The following is a 25,205-nucleotide window of genomic DNA, read 5'->3' as shown; positions in this document are numbered from 1 at the left end:
CGACGTGCCGAGTCATGGCAGGGGTGATGGTTCTGCTGGTATACGTTGCCTTGCAGAGCAGGATAATCCAAGGCCGGGCTATGGATGCCAGGCTGCATGCTATTACGCTGCTCGCAGGCGCTGGTACATTCGCCGCGATACTGGCGGCTTTTATGATGGGAACGGATCAGATGGCGTTGGCAGTCTTTCTTGGCATATCATTTGGTGGTCTTGCATGCTGTGTGGCTGAGCGCACTCGCTAGGTCGGCTCATGGAGTCACTTACATTATGAGACTGAGCCAGTAGCTGAGATCGTCTCGACCATTCCACCGCTCTCAAATGCATTGTACAGATAATGCTAAGAATACATCACAGCCGGAAAAACTATCCTAACAGCTCGGTCGTATTTCACAGCTGGTCATAAAAAGAATCCCTCAAGTCATATATTCGTGTTCAAAAGCTCCGCAGAAATGATGTCAAGAAGTTTCGTGGTTTCTCGGGCGCTGGAGGCCTTTGACTGTGCCGTTCACTATCGCGGCGACGGGTGCTGGGACGGTCTGTTTCCGAGACGTGTCGGCGACGCCGCGAGCTACTGCCGTTCGAGCTCGATGGTCCTGCTTGAGCTGGTTCTGGCTCAGGAGGATTGTCCACGACTGGCTCCTCTCGATGTCCTGCAGGAGAGGCCTCTCGTCTTGATGCTGGATGATCCTCTTTCCTCGAGCTTCGGGGGCGAGCTTCACTACGCCGGCTTTGTGAAGGCTGACTACTAGTGGTACGGAACAGTAGTGGTACACTGTTGACAGACTCTCGCCTCTCACGCTTAGACCTCGAAGTCTTCGCCTCTTGCTCCCGTGCCTCTCGCCTTCGTCGTCTAGCCTCTGCCTCTTCTCGTGCGATGTCTTCTGCCTCCTCTCGGATCAGCTTGGCTGTCTCTTCAGCCGCAGCTTTGCGAGCGGCACGACGAGCTTCATGCCGGATCAGTCGAAGCTCTTCCTCATACGCCTTCTGCCTTTCCACCTCCTGGATGCGGGCAGTCTCGCGAACCGCCTCTTCGGCTTTCCGAGCAGCTCTTCGCTTGCGGCGCTCCTCCTCTTCTTCTGCAGATATTGAATATCGCCGTGACGAACGGGATGACTTCTCACGATTCTTTCCCTGCGAAGCATCGCCACTGGACTTGCTACTACGCTTGCTAGATCCTGGTTTCTCTGACTTGCTTGCCTTCGAGTCGGCTGTGGAGGGTCTTTTAGCAGGTCTGCGGGCCCAGTAGTCGGCTCGTTGTTTATGGGAGCTACTCTTGCTCAAGCTAGGAGAAGGCGGCGCTGCAGGAGGCGCATCGACTTTTCCAGGCTTCTTGTCCTCGATAGCAGGCTCTGGTATTGCCTCAGCAGCAGCCGGAACCTCTTTCGCTGCTGCATCTGACCCTGCATCCAGGACTTCGGCAGGTGGAGGCTCGTTATCAGCCTCAGCGTCTTCTCTCTGTTCAATATCAAGTAGCTGTGTCATCTCATTTTCACCATCGGTGATAGCTTCGACCTGAGACTCTGCAGCTACAATTTGATCTGCAACGGGCTCATCAGCTTGAAATGAGTCTTCCTGCCCTGCCGACTCTTCGGTCACGCCTTGAACCTCCACTTTGGTATCTTGGCCTTCATTGAGCACAGGCAAACTGACTGGTGGTTCGGGATCTGTCTCATCAAGCACATCTCCAGCTCCGCCTTCGTCAATATGCTCGCAGGTGGTGTTAATCTCCGGCTGGTCAGGAGCATTGTCATCGTCTACTACAACCTCGACTTCAGAGAGTCCATCGCCTATACTTATGTCGTCTCCTGATGGATCATCCCACCCTGCTTCAGCCGGCGAACCGAGTCTGTCGGCTTCTAGCGCGGCAGGAGTATCTATTGCTGTGACTGCTGGCTGTGTATCGGCCGCGTTATCAGCAGTACCGATAGTGACATCAGGAAGCTGCTCGTCGTTGACTCCAATCTCCTCCACAATATCTGGACTGATGAGGGGTTCCTCGTTGTCACCCGTCTGTTCAACTACATCCGCAACTGCAGACTCAGGCGAGCGAGCCTGGAGGTCTTCAATATCCTCGATCTCTACCTCCGAGGCCGCGTCTTCCACCGAATCGACAGCTGGCTCATGCAAACCCTCAAGTTCATCAGTAGTAGCACCACTCGGACTGTCATCCTCGTCCGCGTGATCGTCCACCAACCCAGATTCAGCCAGATCTAGTTCGTCTTCAGCCTCCTCGCGGTCGTCCCATGCTGCCGCGATCTCGTCGTCGACTACCACAGGCACCCCTGCAACATCACCTATCTCCACTGTCGTACAGTCCACAGCTTCATGCAATTCCTCGCTGTGGCTTGAGTAGATCTCAGCGCTCATATCTGCCGGACCAACAGTCTGTCCCACGTCCTTCTCCGTTTCGCCAGGCGGCTGTACGTCCTCGACATCATGCTGCTCGCCGTCCTCTACCGAAGCTGCAGGGCCTACCTCTTGCTCCAGACCCACTATGTCGTCTGGCTCCGATGTTGGAGCCGGGGCGCAAATGTCGGGTTCTTGGCCGTTCAAGCTGGCTGCGTCTTCTTGTGAAGCTCCCAGAATGTCTGCATCATCCGCGGGTATGTGTTGTACAGGCATATCTTTATCCACAGCAGAGTCGGCATTTGGTATCTCATCAGCCGCAAAGGAAGCAGCAACATTAGTCTCTGCCTCACTGGGCACTTCAGCAAATTCTTCGACGGCAGGTCCTTCGACAGCAGCTTCCGCTCCAGGCGGCGGCGGCGGCGGCGGCGGTGGTAGATTATTGAGGATATCGTCTAGATCAAGGACAGCTGGTGGGTCAGATGGAAGAGCGAGTTCGATGCCTAACCCTGCTGCAGCCACAGGCACTCTGTCCTTCGCCGCCTTGGATTTTGAGTTCTTTTTCTTGGCCTTGTCCTTATTTCTAGACGAGCTCCTAGCGCTATCCTTCTTCTTCGAGGATGTCACTTCCTCGGTCTGGACGGCAGGCGGGTCTGCAGCTGGTGCCTCATCAACGACAGGTACCATAGCGGCAGACTCGGGCTCCTTCCCGGCATCTATGACCGGTGTGGCTTCGACCGCATCAATGTCAGTGAGAGCCTCTTCCACAGGATGTTCATCAGAATCGACTAGGGCTGGCACGATCATTGGCGTCTCAGGAACAGGAATTAAATTGTCTTGTATGTCCCCATCAACGATTGCAAGGATATCGTCTGGCAGACTTGCGATCTGTACCTCGACTCGCTTCTTCGATTTACTCTTGGTGCCTTTCGTAGACTTTTTCTTTCGCACAGTGGGCTTGGGATCGGGAGTGCCAGGAGCAAAGTGTACTGATTTGTCAGGACTTCCTGGTACAGGTCCGGTATCAAAAGTCGGTGCGTCGAAAGCTCCTGGCATTCCTTGAGCTGGGTCGATGATAACCAGATCGACCGGATGTAGAGCAGGTATCGGGTAGGGTTCAGCTAGGTCGAGGAAGTCGACGTGCTCCGAGATGTCAGGGTATGTGTCGATCGGTGGCGGTGATGGCGGCCATGGTGCTTCGATATGCTCTGATAGTTGTAGATCATCTTGAACATCGTCCACGGATAGTGTGTTCTCTGGGGTCGCACTCAGGGAGTTTTCGTCGATGTCTTCAAGGGGAGCAACATCAGGCAGAGCAGCCAAAGGGCCTTCAAGGGTGGCTAGCGGATCAGCGAGCAGCTCAGGGATGTGGATAGATTCTCCAGCAGGGTTAGCATCCTGTGTGTCCTCTCCGTCGTCAGCAGCAATTGGTGGCGCATCTTCTACTGTCCCTGGTGGATCGATTTCTGGAGGGGGTGGAGGAGCAGGATCCTCGACTACGTCTACCTGCGGCATAGGTGGCTCCAGAGGAGAGTCGACAGGCGCTGAGTGCGAAAGTCAGTAAAGGCTTCATTCTTCAAATTGTCCAGCCCCGAATCATACCATCTGCAGCAGGCTCTTCAATCTCTCCCTTTGGCGCTGGCGCTGCTTGCTCATCTTCGGATGCCTCATCATCTGTAGGTTCTGGTAGCTTATACTTGACTTTGTACGTGGGAATGTACGGCTTCGAAATGGCTTCCGCCGAGTACATGGGCGCCGATGGTCCACCTCTGGCAGGAATAGTGCTACTTCTTGGGTCCCGCCATGTTGCTACAGAGATTTGCTTGAAGTTGTATTTTCTTCTGATCTCTTCGAGGTTCACAGTGGCCATGTTGTCGTTCGTTAGCTCAGTAGTGTTCGTCCACCTGGCTCGACGTTTGCTTGATTAAGACGGAACAGGATAGTGCAGCGGCAAATGCCTGGCAACGCCGAGTGACGAAGTGGATATGCTCATGTTGTGTACTCCGTGGATCAGGACAGAGAGACAGCTTCTTTCAAGGCAGAGGTCATGATGCGAGGCAGATTATCTCCTCCGTCTCACAAGTGCTTTTCTCCGTGGCACACCATCATGCTGATGACACGTCGGGTAGCCATATACAAGATCACACTAACGACATGCCAACAGGAAGGACAGATGACGAGCATGAACCACTTAGCTTCCAGGAACCGGCCGACTGGCACCACGTCGTGAGGACCCGGGACCATTGAACTGGAGCTGAAGCTTTCAGGAGCTGGTAAGCAATCAGTACTGTAATCTTGCTCGACAAGCGTGTCGAACAAAGGGAGCGCGGGAGAGTGCAGCACTAGAAAGCATATATTGGGCCTCACTGCGTCTCTGACATTGATCCGATAGGGCTTCTAGTATGCCTTGCATCTTCCCGGCTGTCAGTTGGTCTACCATCGAGACCAATGGCATGTGTCACGCTTGTCGCGGCTTCATGTTAGCCTCGACTTTATGTATGGTGTCCAATGGTGAATTAAAGGAAGTATCGGTTGCGATCGTGGACGGAAGCTTATGCATATGTCGTCCTACGTGGCGAACTCCGGTTCATCGGTGCGCACTGCCCGATCCGCATCGGGCTGCACGACGGCAGGATGAGTGGGGTGGGAGCGGGGTGTACGATGGTGAGGTGATATTGATATCTTTGTGCTATCACGTCGTTGTCAGACTATCCTACATTGATCATACGCTTAGCACTCTCTTCGATTGCTCTCGATTGGAAGAGCCATGTCCGTAGCCTCGATCTTGCCGCCCAGAACCTGATCTCGGCTAGAATCAACATGGGTCTTCGACTCCTCCTCTTCTCCAATCATAGTGCACTCACTGTCGTGCTCATCCATATCCGCGTTCGTATGTCCCGTGCCCGCCTGCTGAGTGCTCGCCAAATAATGCTCAGGCTGCCCGGTCGACATCGTGGCACCCAATGAAGGCTGCCTAGTGTCATCTCCATCAGTCTTACGACCATTAGCCAGAACTCCGTGATCCTCGTCAGGTCGCTGCGGCTGGTGCATAGCAGATGCTCGTGGCTGCTCAGCTTCCTGCATTTCCTGTCTTCGCTTTGCCCATAGCTGATTGAGGTCTTGACCCTTCCGTCTTGCCTTGAGTGCACGACTTGCAGTATTAGCATTCTCGAGCGCTCCATTGACGTCCCAGTCTTTGTACTCTTTGCGAAATTCGTAGCGGCTTAGTGAATTGGCCTCGTTCCAGATCTCTTCATAAACGTTGTAGCCCTCCGATACTTGATCTCTGACCACGTACAAAGGACTTTTCTCACTCTCGTCGGTCTTGCTTTCCTCCGCTTGTAGCTCGTTAAGATCAAGTTGACCGCGCAAGATCTGTGCCCGACGAATGAAGACCTTACTACCCGGCCCTTCAGCCTTCTTTTCAACATACTTAATCACGCCTTTGCCGACATACGCAGGAGGCGCAACCACAGCATTGAGATTCTTGAGCACAAACCCGCCAATACCCTTTGCAAAGCCGAGACCCAGACCCATACACTTGCCAGGCATTGTAGCGCCATCCCTCCACTCTCCCATAGGCTGTGTCACAAGACCGCTCCAGCCATCGTAAACGCCGTACGTGAATTCCCTTCGAGCAGCTACGCAACCTGATCTGAAGCCTGTAATGCGTACGGGCTTGCGAACGGTAGCGTCGCCCCAGAGTCGTGGTGCGTTATGGAAGCCTTGAGCAATGGCGATGTGCAGGTCATTGGGCATAGTCAGTAAAGCTCCACCAGCTCTCTTCAAGCCAGAGCCGAAGTCAGCAGCTATCTCATGAGCCAAGGGTTCTACTGCGCTTGGTGTGGCCGCTAACGAGCCTTGCGTATCCTGTGTCTCGTTCCGGCCCAATTGTGGTCGGTCTGAACCATCAGTTGCTTGTTCATCAGCCCGTTCTGCTCTCTCCAGAGCCTTTTGCCGTTTGCGTTCCTCTCGCATCTTTCGTTTCCGTACAGCTTGCTCGTGCTTTTGAATGTGCTTGGCAATTCTGACTGGAACCATACCCACGCCAGCACCCATATCGTACAAGCTGTCTTTGACCGCAGCAACACTACCCGTGATGGGCTCGCCCGGACCATCGAAGTCGTTCCACTCGTAGTGACGCAGAAGTTTGAGGTCCGACCACTTGATCTTGCCTGTTTCGTGCAGGAGCTCAGCAGCGAGTGGTGAGAGTCGCAAAGCAGACTTTCGAAGTTGCCACACTGCCACCCTGTCTTCCAAAAGCGAACATCGCATGTTCTGTCGTCCAGCCAAACGTAGACTCCGATGAAAGCTCTTCACAGCATTCTCCGCACCGTCACCCTCGGCTGCAATACTATCTGCGATCTTCTGCACGTTGTCTTGCGCTTCCTGACTTTAAGCACTGCTTGATGCCTTCCGTAAACTTCTCGACAGTCAAGTTCTTATATGGCGTGCATTCGTGCGCTCCCGCTTTGGCGGACGACACCATCGCGCCCCAAAATTGTTGATCGCCGAAGAATGGCACGATCATAGTTGGCTTTGCACACTTGAGACCGATGGCAGTTGTGCCTGCGCCACCATGGTGTACGACAGCCTTCACTTTTGGAAAGAGCCAATCATGAGGTGTATTCTCAAGCATGAAGATATGGTCTGGCGTGTCCTCGTTCGATGTACCGAAGCCACCCCAGCCCTTATTCACCAGAGCACGTATGCCAGCCTGCTTAGTGGCTTTGAAGATCATCTCAGTGAGCGCGTTCGGATCGTCGACTACGATCGAACCAAAGCCTACGTAGATAGGCGGCTCGCCAGCATTAAGAAAGTCGTGCAAATCCTTTGGAGGCTTGAAGTTGCTAGCAAGGTCCAGAAACACGAAACCCGCAATATCGATCTCTGGACCCCAGTCCTTGGGTTTGGGTATCAACGATGGACTCCAAAGGTAAGTATATGGCACCTTCATCCTGTAAAGCGCGCCTGGCGCCCATAAAGAAGATACCGGTTCCAGTCCCAGCGTTCGTTCTCGAAAGCGGTTCACAATATCACCCAACCCTTGCCAAGTCATCATCTCGACCAAACCGAAGCTCATGAAATTGACATAACTTGCATCCACATTGCTCTTCTGGGGCCGTATGCTCGCCAAAGGGTGTGGAAACTGCTGGGTCGGGGTATAAGGAAAGGTGAACATCATATGCAAGGGTATGCCAAGTTTCTCTGCGATATGCACATGCGCCATTGAAGGTGGATTCGCAATAATGGCATCTGCCACGAATGGCGGCTTGTCACCCATCATCTTGAGGTTCTCCTGAGCTTGTTCATCATCCGTCGTGTTGATACAAGCACGCCAGAAGCCATCGAACATTACAGCCATAGACTTTCGTCTTCGCTGGATCTCGTTCTCACGGATAGTCTGCAAATTCGGCACCAGTCCAGGATTCTTCACCATAAACGCCATGAGCTCAGCTGGATCGCCACCCACGCTGAAGAAATCCAGACCATTCTCCTTCTGCACAAAATCGCGAAAGGTCGGGTGACTCGCCACACGTACGCGATGGCCGTACTGTTCTTTCAATATCTTGCCAAGTCGCAAGAAAGGCTGGATATCTCCTCGGCTCCCGATCACCATGATCACGATGTTGAGCTTTGGCCGGTCCGGTGTCGTTCGAAGCGACTCTGCGACAGATTGCGCTTCTACATCCACTCTGACGTCTCGCCGCTCCCGATTGCGATGCTCATTGCGCTTGTTACGCTTTGGCACATCGAGATGTTGTTTTAAGCTCTGTCCGAGGGCCTTTGCAATATAGCCACTACTCGAAGTCTCGTTGACCGAGATATTAAGCCTACCATCTCGCTTACTGATCCTGCCTTTGCTTCTAAAATGCTCGTTGCCAACCAAGAATCGAGAGTATGCATGACGCTTCCCGCTCTTCGCTTTCATCGTCGAGTCCTCCGTTGTCGCGCGCTTGGGCGGTTGAGCATCATGCCCTAAAGCTGTCTTGTTCTCCTCCTTGTGGTCTGCACCCTCTTCATCCGAGCTCGAATCAGTGTCAGACGGCTGCGGGTCGAAAGCATACGAGTATGAACTTCGACTGTCATATATCGGTCTTGCGCCTCCTGTTGCTCTCCCCCTTATACCTTCCAGAAGTGTGCTCCTCCGTGACAGTCCTTGTAGTCGTGGTACGTCTTCTACGGGTGCTGTGCGCGTCCGTTTCGCGGGCGGCATATGTGGCATCTCCGCGTCCATTGACTTGTCGGCCTGCCGTCCGAAGTATGAATCGTCATCCTCGCTCTGCTTCGTTGCCATGATGCTAGTCCTGGCATTAGCCGAACAGGGTAGTAGAAGACTGTGTGTACCGCTCTCCTAGATCAGAGCTCTCGACATCTCTCCCGCACCTTGAGCAGTCAGTCAGTCCAGAACGAACAATCCCAACAATGCAGAAGCGATAGAGCTACGCGCAGGAATACCGTTTCATCCTAGCAATCAAACCTGCTGTAGGTGAATTCTCACAGAGTAGTGCACACTCTTCGTAGCCTGAGTAAGGTACCTACCATCACTTTGGCACTTACCTCTGCAACCCGCCTTCCTCGGAGCATGATTTTATTATAGACCAGCTAGTCATGCCTTTCACGCGATTGCCCGGATCGAGAAATTAGCGCGTCGAGATGTAATGGCGATAGAGTTGACAATTTGGGCAGAGCTATGACGTCGGCTTGGCGCAAAAAGCTCCTGAAAATGCTGGTTCGGATATCGGCGGCTAGAGGATCGTGCGGCGGTATGGCGGCAAGGTCTAGGCGGTATGGAGACTATGTCGTCGCCTGAGCATCATTTGAGCTGCGTCGTCTAAAGAGTGGTGTTGGAATGGCGACTGCATGCGCGTCCAAAGAATTATGGGCGCCATCTTCACAATCTGGAGGAGCTTGAGATGAGGATGAGATGAAGTGATGATGTGTATTGATACGAGAGTAAACATTAGACTACTAGTCATGACAAGCCCCAATCCATATAACAACCTTCGCTGAATCGCAATCATAATGCATAACAATCCCGCTTTCGCACATCTCCAAGTATTCGTGAACATTGGTTATACACGCACTCATCGCCGACCATCAGACACGGCGCGGTGATGGTTTGATCTGGTGTTGCGGTGCAGCACACTCCAGCGTCAGACTTAAACCTGGCTCATAGCTGGGCCGCGTCGAATGCCTGGGCGAGTGTTGGCGGCGCCACGGCTGCCAAGACCAGAGAGGACGGTCGAGACGAGGAATGATGCGAAGCCGAAGAAGAGGAAGGTGGTAGATGCACCAGCCTCCTGGCAGCGCTTCTTCGAGCCGAGAGTGATGCGGTTGGAAACGAGGTAGTCCTGTGATTGAAGGTCAAAAAAAATACTCATTATCGCAAGAACCGTCGCGAAACACTTACGTGGTTGCTGCAGCTATGCGCGCCCAACTCCGCCGCTGTCGCAACAGCAGCGCAGAACCAGAAGATGACGTTCAAGATATCCAAGATCAATGGCAGAAGCGGGTGGACCTGGAACGACTCTTTCAAGGTGGCGGGGATGAGGTAGAGGAGCGTGAGCATGGCGAAGATGGAGACGAAGAGGTCGTAGTTGATGACGGGCGTGTTGCCGCTGTTCTCGTGGATCATGTTGCCGGTAAGCGCCATGATGAGGAGGGCCCAAAAGAACTGAAATCGCATCTGTTAGCAATGCTGTTGCGATAGGAGACGCGTTTGGGTAATACGTACGGCCAAGGCCCTCATGATGAGGTTGATCATGCCTCTGCTCTCCATTGCTATGATGTGTGTGTGGTGCTGAAGCTACTGGTGGAGTGATGGACGGCGAAAATATGAAAACTGCTGGAGTAGTGGCGTGGCGTGATTGTAAGTGAATCGGAGCGTTGTCGCAAAAGCGGTGCTGCTGGGAACTTAAGCAGATCACACCACAAACTTCAAGCCCTGATGTCATAAAACTCTGAATCGAAATGACGCTGCCTCGCCGTAACTTTTCGTCTTCTCCTTCCCCGCAAGGATGCACTTTTTCGCGTTTGGGAAAACGGCTCACAATTTCTTGGAACACGATGATAGAAGAGTGACTGATGATGCGTTCTTCTGCGGCTCTGCTCAGATATTGCAGATGTTTGCTCGACCACAGCTCCGCTCGTTGATTACTGCGTGCCTGCGCCACCGGGCCGGGCGATCGTTCGTTGTCGAGGCAATCACGTGGAACGACAGGTCCGAAGTCTCCGGGTCGCCCAACTGTGGCAACACCGAGACACGATCATATCGTTCTCACTACGTACATCTCCCATCACATGCCGATGATATTAGTATATGTCTGCCATACCAAAACGTGCGCCCAGATCCTCAGCCAAAATTTGGGCCATTCAAATCCACCTTCTCAACGGCCACGCTACGGTTCTTTCGGCCCCCGGCATTGACTGCAAGTGGCGCCATGCATGATCGACCATGCTGCCGTCTCGTCGTCTCGTCTTGTGTCCCGTGGTGATCTCATTTGGTTGGACTGTGCACTCTTTTCGCGCGATGACAGCGCGCATCGCACCACTTCAGCTCCAGCTTGACATGTGTTGGCCATGGCTGAGGCCTAGGCCTGGTTTCTGAGCTTTGAAGTCATGCTCCCTCGCGCAAGCCAGACGAGAAATGGTCGTGGTATGAATATGACGAGCAAGGAAGATGACTGTCATTCGTGAGCTGAAGCTACCACATATGAGGATAATGAGCTCGTTCGGGCAGTAGTGAGCCAATGGCAGAGGTTTGAAGATGTTCTTGTCACTATTCTACTTTTCTCGCCTGGTATCATCTATATGCGACACAACCGTTTCATCGATCAGCTTCGGTCGTTCACGTCCAGCGTCACGCCTGCACGACAGCTCCCCTCTCCATCCTTAACCCCCCCGGTAGACCTCATACCCATGTTCTCGCCCTTCGCCACCAACACGCCAACCCATCAATCATTAGCCTCAGCCAGCTGAATAATCAACCGACTCGCCACATCCAAGAACGGAAACGGACTCGAAATATCCTTCTCCTCCTGCGTCCTGCCTGCCCCAACCAACACCTCCCCATCCTCGTCCTCCGTCCCTACGTCCTCATCATAACTCCCCTCATCCGCCTTCACAATATCCGCATCTCCCTCCGACGACCCCCTAACCTCCCTAGCAAACCTCTGCACCAACCGCTCATACCCCGCACACTTGAAATCCACCAGAAAGAAATCCTTCTCGATACTGTAGAGTTGGATGGTAACATACACCCACACGCTCTCATCCGGAGCCGGCCAGCCATCGGGATTGAAGCCAAGACTATTCGTTGCACTGAGGGGTGCCGGGCCTGTGGCGGCGATGTTCTCGGAGCTACCCGCCAGACTGACATTGCCGGATGAACTCACCGTTGAGCTGCGTCTTCTCTTCTCGTCCTCTCCCCCTGTGAGGTTGACCCGCGAACTGTGCGTGGAAGAGGGATGCTGGACGCCGGGGGGAAACATGCCGTGCTTTTTGAACCTCGCGTGGATCACCCAGGGATCTTCAGGGAGGGAGTATCCGTAATCGTTCCAACGGCCGTATCGCTCTCGTCCGCGTTTACCCTCTCCACTACCAGTACCGCCTTCATCCCTCCTGCTCCTCCGTCTTTCTTGCTCCTCGTGATCGGCGTATTCTGGATCCGTACCCGCGTCAGGATCTGAGTCGCTGTACTCCGGGCTTTCCTGCCCGTCCGCTGGTCTTTCGGGAGAACCTTCGCCACTCCCTGCGGCTCCGCCCTCCTTCGGCCGCATAACTTCCCACACCGCGCCCATCTTTCGGAGCGCTTTGTAGATGGCGAGCATTGCTTCAGCAGGTGTGTTTCTACTTCTTATGCCGAATTGCCACTTGGTGGGTTTCTGCTTCTTGGCGTGTTTGTCTGGTAAACTCGTCATGGGCTCCGGTTTCTCAGGATGGTGGCCGCGGTGGAGGTTGGCAGAACTTCGACTGTGAGGTTTTAGTCTTCGTGCTGTGGCTTCTTGTTCTTCTTTTGTTCGTGGTCGGGATGGATCTGGGTTTGTGGTTGTTTCGTCGCCGGGTGGCGTACTCGTGAGGTCGTTACCGTGGCCCTTCATGTATGCGACATGAAAATCGGGGAGTGAAGTTGGCAACACCGCTATTGATGAAGCCGCCGTGCGGGAGTCTATGATCGAAGACGAGGCATTTGAGCCATGTCGAGGATGGTCATTGCTACCAAGCGGACTAGGCGGCGGTCGCATACCAGGTGAACGTGGCGAGGTGGGCATAATCGGGTGGAACGCAGGAGGACTTGCTGCGATGAACGCTGGTTGTTCTTGTGCAAGAGATGGATTCGTCTTCATGAGCGTGTTCTCGCGGACGATCAGGTATGCATCCTTGATGGCACTCGGCTCATCCCGTTTGAGTGCGTCCTGCACATCGTCTGGCGCATAGCCCATAGTCTTGCCGAGCTTGCCTACAACGGTAGAATGAAGCTTCTCCTGTACCGGCTTCGGTTTGCCCTTCGACAGTGAGTAAGGATCTATGGCCTTGGCAGGATCGACACCAGTATCCACAAAGTCCTCGACAGGTGGTTGCAAATATTCTGGCAAGTCCTTTGTAAACCACGGATCCTGTCTTATTTCTGGCACGGTGATCCGATTAACTGGATTGACCTGCAACATCCTCTTAATTAGTCGCACGGCTCCCGAAGAAAGGTAGTTCGGCGTGATGTAATTGCCTTGTGCAATCTTCTTGAAAAGTGCCGGGATATACTCGTCGTCGAACGGCAGCCTCCCAACCAGCAGAACGTAGAGGATAACACCACAACTCCAGACATCGACCTCCGGACCAGCATACAACTTTCCGCTAATGACTTCCGGCGCTGCATAGTTCGGACTGCCACAGCTGGTCTTCAAGAAATTGCCATCCGTCATGATATTGCTGAGACCGAAATCCGCAATTTTGACATTCAGATTCTCATCCAGCAGCAGATTCTCCGGCTTCAGATCCCGATGCACAATCTTATGCCTGTGACAATACTCGACCGCACATACGATCTGCTGGAAGAACTTCCTCGCTTTCTCCTCCGCCATCTTCCCATGCTGCACAATATAATCGAAAAGCTCGCCACCCGCATACTCCAGGACCATGATAATATCACCCGGCGTCGTTATCACCGTGAACAGCTTGATGATATGCGGATGCCTCAGCAACTGCAAATACTGAATCTCCCTCTCGATCCTTCCCGCCATGTCCCTCGTGACCAGTTTCCGCCGAGCAATGATCTTGAGAGCGACTTTCTGGTTGCTGACCTGGTGGATGGCGAGTTTGACTTTGCCGAAGGAGCCTTCGCCTAGGGTTTTCACAATGCTGTACTGTCCTAGTCTGGCTGCTTCCTTGCGCTGTGTCGCTGTTCTGCCCACATCTCTGAGTAATGACGCAGGTTGCTGTGTGCTGCCTCGTGGTGTTGCATTGGAGGAGCTGGAATCTTCGCGGGAGGTGCGGCGGGTCTGCGATATGGACAGGGACAAGTCCTCGTCGTCTAGTGCCGACGTCATGGTGGTGGTAGGTTGAGTGGGTGTGGGGATGAATAAGCCGGGCTGGCCGGCTCTCGAAAAACTTCAGCAGAGACGACCCGTAGCGCAAACCTCGCAATCGAGGGCAACGTTCGTAGGGGTGCTTGCTCGTGTCGGTCGTGCTTGCCTTGACAATCCTCGCGGGCTCGCGTGCAGCTTGGCTGAGGTGTCGTGTGTGGATCAGGCGAGCGCGTGTCGGTGAGGGACTCGGGACGTGGTGTGTGGTTGTGGTATGGTGTGGTGTTCGTGCGGTGTGCGACAAGCTGTTCACAATTCACGTCGTTTGGTGGATGGTGGTGGAGGGGTTCAGTCGGCGAATGGTGGAGTGGAGTGCTTTGGTCAGAAGTGAGGGCACGGGCTGCTTCCTGCACGACGCTCAAAAATCGCTGTTGCCAACTTCGGCCTAGGTTATGACATCCGCCAAGACAGTGAATGCATCCACTTTCACCCTCTGCCTCATTCGCCTTTCAAACTCATGCCTGCTTATGGCGATTCTTGTTCATGCTATTGTCCACGTGAATATGATTCAACCCACGGGGAAACGTGTGGGAAAAGGCGGAGGACGTCGTGCTAATCTATGCAGACTTCTGTCGCTTGCGAGGAGCTAATGCATGTCATGCTCGAAATGGCATGCCGCTTGAGATGATAGTTCTGCCGGCCTTACGAGTAATCGCAAGGAGCCCAAGCTCATATCAGCCCACAGTAATGTCGCAGGCAAATGGCACCTACCACGCCTACGCTGCCAGCATCCCATATCATACTCATAAAGATCAGACTAGCAATAATATCTGACACTGTCCAGGTCGGAGAACGTCCGCATTGTTGAAAATGAGAGCGAGCTCTGGCAGTGCTGAAGAGGGCATACAAGTGGAATAAGTACGATAACGGATACTCAATTGCAATAACTACACGAGCACAGAATGACTCCAAACGCCCAAGCTCAGCGTTAAACGTTTCTCGAAGCCCAAGAATCTCATGTTCCATCCTATCTCCCCCTAAAACTCCTCCACATGCCTGCACACCCCATAGACATCGCTCTACCATGCCTTAGCACCTATCAACTGATCCCTGTCACAGGATCAAAATCCTCAAACCCATCGTCCAAGCCACCAACATCATCCTCCTCCAACCTCCCCCTCAAATTAACATCCCCCTTCGCCCTTGCGGCCTTGAACTCCTCCACCGTCGCATCACAGATCCACGACGTCACCAGAAGGTGAGTTTGCCGGGACTTGAAGAGTTTGGTTGTGTTATCCGCCGAGGGTGGCGGCCAGCAAATGTTGGCTGGTTGGATGATGGGTTTGAAGGGGGTGCAGCCTTGATGGGCTAGGGCGACGGGGTCGTGAGCACATGCGCGGCGGCGAATTCTTCTTGTGTTGCGTCGTTGCTGTTTTTGGTGTAGACGGGGTTCCAGCAGCCGGAGCGGGGCGGGTGGTGCCAGTCCCAGAGTGGTGGGGGGATGGATGTTGGGGCCTGGGTGGAAGATGTGGAGGATTTGGAGGGAGGAGGTTGGAGGAGCGTACAGGCATCTTGGGAGTACGCGATTGGATCGTGTGCTGCTTGTGCGGCGGCGAACTCTTCTTGGGTGGCGTCGTCGTTGCCGGTGATGGCCAAGGGGACATTGCAGCCGGATTTGTATTGCGATGGAGGCGTCGATTGTGGTGTGACTATGGACATTGTTGTTTGTGTAGACGACGACGACGATCTGGTGGATCTCGAAGTCTGCACCAAGAGCGTTGTTGGGACGTGGGAGGCAGCTGGCGTAAATGGTGGTTGTTGTGGTGTTGGAGTAGCTTCTTGAGGCTGCGCCGAAGTAAATTTTTCAGGCGATGGGCCCTGATCGGGTGGCGCTTGTGGTCTAGGACTCAGTCCAGGTCTCGGTCGCCCACCAGCAGGCCCAGCGGGTGCAGGAGCTAGGGGCGGCGGCGCCCCAAGCGGCAAAAGCGGCACCGGCGGTCCACCCGGAACTGGACGCGGTTGACTTCCTCGTGGTGGTTGAGCTACTGGAGGCAAGGCGCCGTGCGGATCGAACCTCAGCTCCCCTCTGACGCGGCGGATCACACCGCGCATATCGAACATATCACGGTACTCAAGACCCAAGGTATCATCCGCCCAGGCCTCCAAGCTGGTCTGCATCAGCCTGTCCTGGAAAGCTCGTCTCCCGAGATCGGCCCATTCGGGAGGAAGCGTGCGTGGGATCAGTCGATCTGGGATCGTGACGTCGCCCTCGAGGTCCATGAATATCTCCTCGAAATCGGTCGTGGCCTCCGCCGTCCTCTGCGCCCGGGCCCACTTCCGCGCGTTCTCTATCCCTTTCTCCTCGTTCATCTCCTCGATCTCGTCCTCGGAGTCCAGGAGATGTGGATTATGCTTGAGGAGGTTGGACTTGGTTAGTTGGTCGTATCCCTTATGCGATGACAGGAACCGAAACAAGCGGGACCATCGCATCGAGTAGGCATTTTTGATCGCTTTGAGGAGTTCGCTGAAGGTGCCAGGTTCCCCATAGAGTCTATTGGTCGAACCTCCACGTTTCCACTTCGGGACGTCCGAGGGCTGGGATTCGTCGGTAGATACGTCCTGAGATTCGTTTTGAGATGTACCATCAGGATCTTGAAAAGGCAACATGATAGGAGCGATGGGAATAACCCACGGGCCAAGGGTACTCTGAGCTGGTGTCGACGATTCGCCCTCGCCGTTGACAGGATAGTCCTCCAAGTGCTCGCTGGTCTGGCTTTGCTGGCCCGCCAGAGCCACATCGAGCAGGACAGAGGACCAAGCTCCGTCCTGGCCCATGGCATCAAGGGTAGGCTGAATCACCTTCTTGGTCTGGACCATGGCAGCCATCTGTGTGGTGTCCATGGCGTTGAGGATGACATTTCTCATGCAGGTCTGATTGGTACAAGTGAGGGTGCGGTTGACGCCATATTCATAGCCAAATTTCTGGACCAGACCAACCACGTGACCGAGTTGTTCTTGGAGAGGAGACATTTCGTAGGCTCCCCCGTAAGCTCCAGTGACGATCAAGGTGTGATCGACTGCGGCAATAGCGACGGCTTGGACGGCTTCGCGGAGGAAGGCGGTGTACGGCATGGTCTCGTTAGTACCGTCTGTCGAGTTGGCTGGGAACTCGACGGTGACGATGTCCAAGTCGACTGCCGTAGCGCTCGAAGGGGTCGTTGAGACGTCCGTAGTAACGATCGGGAGCACGGTGGTGGGAGTCGGTAGTGAAGTTTCAACGACAACTACGACATCGCTTGATGTCGCTTCAGGATTCCCTTGCTCTCTGGCGACGAGAGGACCAGTCGCGAGTGTAGTCGGGACGTCGGATTTATGACCGGGTAGGTCACTTGGAGGGCAACCTGGACGTCTGCAAATCGGATGGATAGAGACCACGGTACTAGCCAGAAGGCCAACGGCGACCAATTTCTTGAGCAGAGAGAGCATTGTGAAGTATGTTGTTATGGTTTGACCAGTTGGACCGAGGAGTGGATGGTTAGATTGAATTGTTGGAGAATAGAGGATGGTATTATATATCAGACGGTGTGGTATTGTCCTCAAACCTTATTATGTTGTCTTCATCACTTACTGTCCTCACCACGTGCTGTTATCCTCAAGCTGTCAAGATGGCAGCCCGCATCTTCACCATGACGGTCAAATTACCTGCGCTACGGTATTGCAAGTTGTATTGGGCACATCCTGACAAGATGGAAGCATTCCGTGGCTTCATGCGTTAATGTCTTCAATGCTTACCACCATCTCGTCTGCTAATCCCATCCCCATCGCCATGGATGCATGACACAGCTATGGCAGCGGAGATGTCCCATGGTCACCCATACTTAACATTCGTCAGATGATAGAGCGGGGCGAGAGTGATTGTTCTCACAATTTGGTATCGTGATCGGAAATGCCTGACACTGTGATCAAAAGGCATATGTTTGAGCATTGGGCGCCAGTTGATCGTGCTTCTTCACGTCATACGGTGAAGCTCGAGCTTCGATCCGTAGCGCGATCACAATAATCTTCGTTTGCCTCCACTCATTATCTGTCTCGACTTTCTGCCAATCATTACATACAGCGGTCAAGACTCGCATCATGGCCGTTCTACTGCCTACATCGAAGCCATTGCTCTCATTCCAATGCGCTAGGCTCATTGCCCGAATCTCACCATGTACACTTCGACGAGCTCTATCGACACTGCCGAACAATGGTCACATCGTATGACCCACTGCCTTCCTGAATACTACTGTACAGACACTGATAGCATTAGTACGTCCACGAGCAACCATCAAAACCCTACATCCTCTCCCTTCTCTCAACCTCACCCCCGACGCCATCCCTCGCCGTCGGCACAACGACCAAGATCCCACCTACGCCAGAGTCATTGACGGAGAACCACGATTTCATGGAACTACTGCATCATGTGATCGCCGAACACGCCCACAACGACCCCGAAGTCCAAGGTCAAGCAGCAATGTACGCCTCCCAATCCGGCTCCGCCCTAGGCTCAGGCGGTGGCTTCTTCCCTCAGCAACGCCAGAAACTCAAAAAGCGCACGAGTAAAAGCACGGCCGGCAGCAAAGCATGGGGTGGCGGAGGTGGTACGGGAGGTGATGGAGCGGGTGGTGCTAGTGCGCAGGGTGGTATGGGTGGGGCAGGTAGGGGTGGATACATTCATGTTAGCGACCAAAGAAATCCGCCTGATTTCGGGAGAGTGGCGTGGCCGGAAGATATCTTTGGGAGTCTAGAGTTGACGGGGGATGGGAAGTTCGTTGATGGCAATGGGAGGTATCAGAAGGGTGGGACGTATCGCATCATTACGAATGAAGGTATATTGGGACTGAGCCCGTACCTCAGGCAGAAGGTCACTGAGAAGCTGAAGGAGCTGGACGAACAGATGCGGCAACATTCATGAGGCTCCCAGTGATCAGGACTGATGGCTACCGACTGAATGGTAAAGTTCATCTAGCCCAAGTTCACCTAGCTCAAGTTCACATGCGAAGCTTCAGATCGTCTGAAGTAAAGCAATGGTAAGCAGGAGAAAAGTTCGAAAAGCAACACCTTGCGTCTTCTGCATCGACAAGATGCTGCGAGAACATCGACGACACACCACATTACCAGAATGTGCCAACCCGACTTCCCTGAACCGGATGCCTACGACCACAACCCTCAAATTCCAGCGCATTTCACAGACACCCCAGAACTCACACCCTTAATCTCCGACCACAATTTCTATCAAGTCGACCTAGCCGTCCGGAACAAACTCGACCGTCTATACCAAAAACACAGAATAGCAAGATGCAGCCACATCGGCCTCTTCTATGCCGGCACCGAGATCTGGCTCGCTTACCCTGATCGCGACCGGACGCTTGTACTCGTGCTTGAGATGATGGGGATAGATATCCAGGAGGGAAAGTGGAGGTTGATTGATACTTCGGTTAGGGACATGATGAAGAGGTATGGATTGAGTGGGAGACATGGGGTCTGTGTTCGGTATTATAGTGCCTACACTCCGACCTCACCGCTGTTGCGGAATGCGACGCTAGGTCAGGATTTAGAGATGGATTTAGAGATGGATGTGTACGGTGGAATCAATTCCTGGCAGACTCGTAGTCAGGCTGCAAGTACAGCTGTTGGAGGTGAAATTAGTGTACCAGCTCGGTCCTCATGGACCGGTCGCTCTTTCCAGGATCTCTCGCCTGGCGAAGTGGTGCATACGTTGCAGCGATTCGGTATCCCAATTGAAGACCGTGAGAGGCAGGAGCTGGGTCGAGGATGGGCCGCCGCTGCCACTGCTCTCTCCGAGGAGGCTCGGGGTGAAAGCGAGGAGCAAGGCACAGCGCATCCGCCGCGCGCATCCTTTTGGCAGATAATGGAGGATGGAGCGAGAGCGCGCAGGCTTGAGAGGAACAGGCTTGCTGATCTACAGGATGTGAGAGGCGAAGGAAGAGGCGTGATGGTTGCGCACGAGGCTGATCGAGCGAGGTCTGCTGGACAGGGTTTGAGTCGGTTGGCCGGTACACAAGGAAGGCCTGGGAGTACTCGTGATGAACATAGGGCGAGGACGAGACTGGGCCGATTAAGGCTGGCATGACAATCCATTGAGCGACCGGTGGTTGACACGTTGTGCGTGGCACTGTTCGCCAGTATGATAATCTCAGTTTTTGTGGTGGTGTGGTTGTGGATCATGGGAATTTGGTGGCTGTCGTGTATGGTCGTTACAGTGGTGCGAGGGATGGTGAGGATGGTACGGTGGTAGGCAACGCGTGGCAAGCGAATCAAGAAGCACGGATTTGCGAGTCTTTCTGTATGGTCCGAGTGCTCTTGAAGCACCATCGATCGAATACGGAGCAAGACGATACTTCTAGGATGATGTAAAATGTAGCCAAGGACAAGACACGGAAGTGGCTTGGATATCTCACTCAGATAAATCATGTCCATTAGGGTTATGTGCGTGATTGGCAATCCGCTCTATTCCCTACTGGCCGTCTTCCGACACTGCCCGAGTTCCTTCCATAAGGTACTACACAACTTCTCAACCACCTTGGTACTCTGTCAGTACAAACGGTCTACTCCACAACCGCAACAATGAGCGTCCGCAATTGAGCGCAATGCCAGACTTATCTACAACTGGACTGCGCCGTATCGCCACTTATCTGTATGTGCTGGTCAAAGTGACGACCTCTTCAGTCTACTAATTTCTGCACAGCTCCGCAATCTTCATCTCTCTGCTTGCCATCTGGTATCTGCTTGGTGCTGTTAGACCTACAAGTGACACGATGGGAAGTACTGGAGATTTGTTGTATGACTATGCCACCGTCAAAGGCTTCTTCTTGCAGGATGATGCCGCCACTGATCCTGCCACATTTGACTACTCCAAGCACAACTTCGGCCTCATCGACCGGACATATCCATCTGATTCTGCCACTCCGGATGCTGAGAAGCGTACCCAATGGCAAAGATTCTCCGCTCGGTTGAAACACATGATCGAGACAGCACCTACAGGCACAACATACAAGCTCTTCTACCTTGGCCGTCATGGCGAAGGCGATCATAACGTCGCTGAAGCATTCTACGGAACGAAAGCATGGGACGAATACTGGAGCAAGCTCGACGGCAACGGCACTGTGACTTGGTCTGACGCTCATCTGACTGCCGTCGGGGAAGAGCAAGCACGCGAGGCTGGTGCTTTCCTCGGAGAACAATATGCTTTTGCCAAGATGCCGGAGCCAGAAGGATGGTATGTCAGTCCCTTGACGAGATGTCTGCAGACCTGCGACTTGACGTGGAGTGGTCTGAAGCTGCATGGCGAGCAGCCATTCAAACCTATCATCAAGGAGTTCGTGCGAGAAGTCATGGGCGAACATACCTGCGACCGCCGAAGCACGAGGACTGTCATACACGAAACCGCACCTAAATGGACCATCGAGGACGGCTTCGCGGAGAACGACGAGCTATGGCAGGCTAGTCATCGGGAGACTTGGGCTGAGCATGACATCCGCACCAGAGCGTTACTCGATGATCTGTTTGCGCACGACAGTAGCAGTGTACTGTCAGTGACTGCTCACTCCGGCACGATTGCCAGTCTACTGAGGGTCACGGGCCACAGGAAGTTTCCTTTACCTACTGGTGGCATGATACCATTGTTCGTAAAGGCTACAGAGGCGTCTTGAGCCGATGGTCGAGAGAGACAAAGGCGATAGACAAGACTTCCGCTTCCGGCTGTCATAGTGTGTCGCAGCCAGTAATCAAAGGCAGATGTATCTTATGGAGAAGGACAACAAGGGTCCGGTCAATCTGTGTGCTAAGCAGACAGACCGCTTCGAAATTCCAGCAAACGGTCGTCTCGGCGGTTCACCATCAAATATGGCTCCCAAGCGCGGAAATGACCACTACAGTCCCAAAGCACCACGACGGTCGGGAAGAGGCTCTACGCCACTACGAGTGTCGCAACCTGTAGCAAATAGTTCGACGGCTCGCGAAGTTCCGCAGCAGGGCAAGACGAGAACTAGCGCCAGTGCACGAGCACCGGCACCAAGATCTAGATCGGAGCCCGAGCCCGAGCCTGAGAAGCAGTTGACACAGACGGAGAAGCGCCGGGAGCAACGCCTGCTACGAGAACACAAGAATGCAGTGACGGCAGCTGCGGCGCGACATGAGGTTAAGCAAAGGAAGGCCGATGCAGCGGCTGTAAGAGCGCAAGCTCAAACTGGGATAGGTCGTGCTAGAGGAGCTGCTGGAACGAGAACACCCGCTAGAGGCCCGGCCGCGAAGGCTGCCGAAGAACGTCCCGAGGACAAAAAAGTTGCTGGCAAGACAGTGGCTGAGAAGACACCAGCCGCAAAAGTAACAAAAAGACGAAATGAAGCTACGGAAGACGTGGCCGAAATTGATAAACGGCGGAAGACGGGCACATCAGCTAAACCTACTGCCAATGCTCCAGCACCTGTCAAGTCAAAAGCAAATGAGCCGAAGCCAAAGGCGAAAGCTTCCACTCAGAGGGCAGGAAGCAAATCGAAGACAACGTCCAGCCCTCAAGAGGTGAAGCCCAAGGAAGACGCCCCGACTCTGCAGGCAGTGACCAAGCCTAAGACTGCTTTGAAGCGAACGGCTAAGGATAACATCGAAGCTGAGCTCGCCGCTGAGTTCGAGGATCGAGATGGTGCTTTCAAGTTCCGCACACATATCGACGACATAGCTGACGAGATGCTCAACGAGGCTTTCGGCACTGCTCGGAAGCATCTACAAGTCGCGTCCAAGGCTCTCAAGACGATCGAGGATGAAGCTCAGAAGAAGAACGAGGAGAAGGTCTGCGAGGAAGAAGTGCCGCCGAGGAGATCGAATCGCCGCAAGCGCGTAGTAGTGGACTCCGATGATGATGCTGAATCGTTGACTTCGCCAAAGAAGAAGGCTAGGACGCCGCCACGCACGATGAAGGCTTAAATATACGTATGTACCACTACAACGACTGCGCTTTGTTTACCGTGACTCTTCATATCATGGCAGCGCCATGTGGCACGATAAATCGCTCTGCGTCTTTTTCTCGCCGGTCTTGCACATGCACTGTGACCACTCCGATCGACCATTGTTCTTGCAGTCCTTTGTGCTCATGTGAGATAGCAGAGTGGCCGCTTTCGTCGATTGCCTGGTGCTTTCAGACAAAGAGCTACAGTGACTGCAGCAAGCATGCTTTGCGACGGTGGTCGGAAACACACCGTACTCTGGACCTGTATTCAGTAGAATCATCAGAAGTTCATTCACACACTAGCGCCACGCTTCCAGCCAATCATGTCTTCTAACAGGGGCTCAGCAAGCCCTCCTACCAAGAAAGGCGTCGCCAAGGTCATTAAGCCCAAGAAAGGCTACAACGCGAGAAATCGAAACACCTGGACTGTTCCACAACTTAAGGCGGAGTGCAAGGCTCACGGGTTGAAAGTCGGTGGCAGGAAAGACGAGCTTATCATTGGCCTGCAAGTCAACGACGACACCAAGAAGGAGGCAGCTGGAGACGAAGACATCGAGGACGAGCACGAGGACGAAGAAGCTGCCGGAGAAGACACTGTTGACGCCGAGAAAGAGGGCGAGAAGACGCCAGAGGTAGGAGACACGACCAGTGAACCTGATCCGACGGCTCCACCCAAAGCAGACAAAGAAATCAAGATTCCCGGCATAAAAAAGGCCACGATGTCTGAGCCTTACGTTGAGGAAAAGCCTGCGGATCGTTCACGTACCATCAGGAAGCCCGAACCTAAGAGAATCGGCGCTGATGGTCATCCACTCTTCAGAAAGCCGACAAGGAAGATTGCAGCTGGCGGTAAACCGGTGCCGAAGAACGGCTACAAGGCTATCTCTGAGTCGGCGTCGCCGGCGCCAGTGCCAGGTTTTAAGGCGAAGCGGGTTGAGATTGAGCGGGCGAAAGCTTATCGCAAGGCTAATATGAAGATCGTCGAGCAAGTTATGAGGGATAATGGAGATGACGATGAGGTGTTCTCTGATGCTGTTAATCAGTTGGGTAAGGCAAGAGATGAGCTGTCTAAGATTGCTAAGGCGGAGGCTGTTGATGATGAGGTGGAGGAAGCGGAGGTGGCTAAAGATGATGAGGAGTTGGTGGACGACGATGAGGAGGTGCATGAGCATGTGGCTGATCCGGAAGATGGCGACTTCAGTGATGGGTCGCGCAAGCGCAGTAGGGACGATGAGGATGTAGAAGATGTGTTTGGTGAGGATGCGGACTCGCCACCGAGCAAGCGTGGCAGAGGCTCATCTAGCAGCGAAGAGGAGTGAAGGTGCTGATAAGGTTATCTCGCCCGTAGTGTCTCTCAGTCGTAGCTTAACTGTATCGTCCACATCAGGCAGTGTTTCGTGTCGAGGCTGCTTCCGGTATATCGGCTTCGAACAAAGAACATCCTAATACAAGATCAGTCTAAAACCCTTTCACACGTCTCAAACCCACCTCTGCTCATCCAGGCTCAAGCAAATCCAAACACATCATAAGCATGGCGCCAACAACAAGATCAAAGACCACCAAGGTCTGCCCAAGTAAGACTACCAGCGCGAGACAAGCCGCTTCCACCCCAAGCCCCAAGATCACGAAGAGAGCGCCTCTCAAGACCAAGGGCACCAAAACCTCCCGCCTCAGCTCCTCCATCACAGGCTACAGTCCCGCCCTCCCAGGGAAGGACTGGGACATTCGGATGTACGACCTAGCCATCGAACGCAACCACGGCGGCAAGATGCTGCGCCCAACCGCCGTCCAAATCCACGAAGCCAGGCACGCCCGCAGAGTCCAGCAGGAATTGCGCAATCTGCTCCCCAAAGTCCACGGCGTGCCGGTGTCCGGACATCTGACCAAGACCTTGCAATCTTTGATTAGGATTTTGGAAGTATTTACGAAGGAGCCTACGCAGCGTGATCTGAAGAAGGTGAATTATGATGCGATTCCTGATCGCCCGATCTGGTAAGGAGTAGCGGCAAGGCTGGTGGCGGCCATGGTGTTGGGTGCCATATATGGGTGGGCTATCGTCTGCGACTGACCAAGCTGACGATGCGAGGGAAAGCAGGATCCTCGTGCTGTTGCGAAGCTTTCGAGATTTAGCCGTATCCACGACTCTACATTCCACCTCCACTTCCACTTCCACTTCCTGCTATCATCATTGTGCTCGTTGCTGTCACAGAGCGTCCGTCTATTTACCATGAAGCAGATATGATCAAGCATAACCATCTCCAGATAGTGGGTCCTTGCATTCTTCGTGGCCGAGGGGCTGAGAGGAGCAAATGATACAACCCCCCTTGCTCGCG

General features: G+C 53.8%; 9 protein-coding genes across 9 annotated transcripts; 4 read left to right on the top strand and 5 right to left on the bottom strand.

The window, feature by feature from the left end:
• Nucleotides 1–455: 455 nt before the first annotated feature.
• On the bottom strand, nucleotides 456–4,216 carry LTS14_001105 (uncharacterized protein; the record flags this gene model as incomplete). Its single annotated transcript, XM_064833814.1, has 3 exons — nucleotides 456–745; nucleotides 798–3,890; nucleotides 3,949–4,216. The coding sequence occupies 3 exons, from the start codon at nucleotides 4,214–4,216 to the stop codon at nucleotides 456–458; spliced, it is 3,651 nt and encodes a 1,216-aa protein (XP_064698775.1).
• Nucleotides 4,217–5,076: 860 nt separating this feature from the next.
• On the bottom strand, nucleotides 5,077–8,644 carry LTS14_001104 (uncharacterized protein; the record flags this gene model as incomplete). The annotated part of the gene is made up of 2 exons (XM_064833813.1): nucleotides 5,077–6,700; nucleotides 6,750–8,644. The coding sequence occupies 2 exons, from the start codon at nucleotides 8,642–8,644 to the stop codon at nucleotides 5,077–5,079; spliced, it is 3,519 nt and encodes a 1,172-aa protein (XP_064698774.1).
• An 865-nt stretch (nucleotides 8,645–9,509) lies between these two features.
• LTS14_001103 (uncharacterized protein) lies at nucleotides 9,510–10,129 on the bottom strand (the record flags this gene model as incomplete). The annotated part of the gene is made up of 3 exons (XM_064833812.1): nucleotides 9,510–9,701; nucleotides 9,761–10,024; nucleotides 10,085–10,129. 3 exons carry the CDS (start codon nucleotides 10,127–10,129, stop codon nucleotides 9,510–9,512), a joined length of 501 nt encoding a protein of 166 aa, XP_064698773.1.
• A 1,174-nt stretch (nucleotides 10,130–11,303) lies between these two features.
• Nucleotides 11,304–13,892, bottom strand: SNF1 (Protein kinase; the record flags this gene model as incomplete). The annotated part of the gene is made up of 1 exon (XM_064833811.1): nucleotides 11,304–13,892. The coding sequence occupies one exon, from the start codon at nucleotides 13,890–13,892 to the stop codon at nucleotides 11,304–11,306; it is 2,589 nt and encodes an 862-aa protein (XP_064698772.1).
• A 1,075-nt stretch (nucleotides 13,893–14,967) lies between these two features.
• Nucleotides 14,968–17,354, bottom strand: LTS14_001101 (uncharacterized protein; the record flags this gene model as incomplete). The annotated part of the gene is made up of 2 exons (XM_064833810.1): nucleotides 14,968–15,383; nucleotides 15,434–17,354. 2 exons carry the CDS (start codon nucleotides 17,352–17,354, stop codon nucleotides 14,968–14,970), a joined length of 2,337 nt encoding a protein of 778 aa, XP_064698771.1.
• Nucleotides 17,355–18,002: 648 nt separating this feature from the next.
• On the top strand, nucleotides 18,003–18,822 carry LTS14_001100 (uncharacterized protein; the record flags this gene model as incomplete). The annotated part of the gene is made up of 2 exons (XM_064833809.1): nucleotides 18,003–18,125; nucleotides 18,178–18,822. 2 exons carry the CDS (start codon nucleotides 18,003–18,005, stop codon nucleotides 18,820–18,822), a joined length of 768 nt encoding a protein of 255 aa, XP_064698770.1.
• Nucleotides 18,823–19,029: 207 nt separating this feature from the next.
• LTS14_001099 (uncharacterized protein) lies at nucleotides 19,030–20,001 on the top strand (the record flags this gene model as incomplete). Its single annotated transcript, XM_064833808.1, has 2 exons — nucleotides 19,030–19,364; nucleotides 19,410–20,001. The coding sequence occupies 2 exons, from the start codon at nucleotides 19,030–19,032 to the stop codon at nucleotides 19,999–20,001; spliced, it is 927 nt and encodes a 308-aa protein (XP_064698769.1).
• A 685-nt stretch (nucleotides 20,002–20,686) lies between these two features.
• Nucleotides 20,687–22,850, top strand: PMU1_2 (putative phosphoglycerate mutase pmu1; the record flags this gene model as incomplete). The annotated part of the gene is made up of 2 exons (XM_064833807.1): nucleotides 20,687–21,552; nucleotides 21,653–22,850. 2 exons carry the CDS (start codon nucleotides 20,687–20,689, stop codon nucleotides 22,848–22,850), a joined length of 2,064 nt encoding a protein of 687 aa, XP_064698768.1.
• Nucleotides 22,851–23,195: 345 nt separating this feature from the next.
• Nucleotides 23,196–24,868, top strand: LTS14_001097 (uncharacterized protein; the record flags this gene model as incomplete). Its single annotated transcript, XM_064833806.1, has 2 exons — nucleotides 23,196–24,126; nucleotides 24,375–24,868. The coding sequence occupies 2 exons, from the start codon at nucleotides 23,196–23,198 to the stop codon at nucleotides 24,866–24,868; spliced, it is 1,425 nt and encodes a 474-aa protein (XP_064698767.1).
• Between the last annotated feature and the right edge of the window lie 337 nt (nucleotides 24,869–25,205).

The sequence above is a fragment of the Recurvomyces mirabilis genome, assembly GCF_035927965.1.
Source record: "Recurvomyces mirabilis strain CCFEE 5264 chromosome Unknown scaffold_2, whole genome shotgun sequence".
In the NCBI taxonomy this organism is placed as follows: domain Eukaryota; kingdom Fungi; phylum Ascomycota; class Dothideomycetes; order Mycosphaerellales; family Teratosphaeriaceae; genus Recurvomyces; species Recurvomyces mirabilis.
This window is presented reverse-complemented; position numbering and strand designations above follow the sequence as displayed.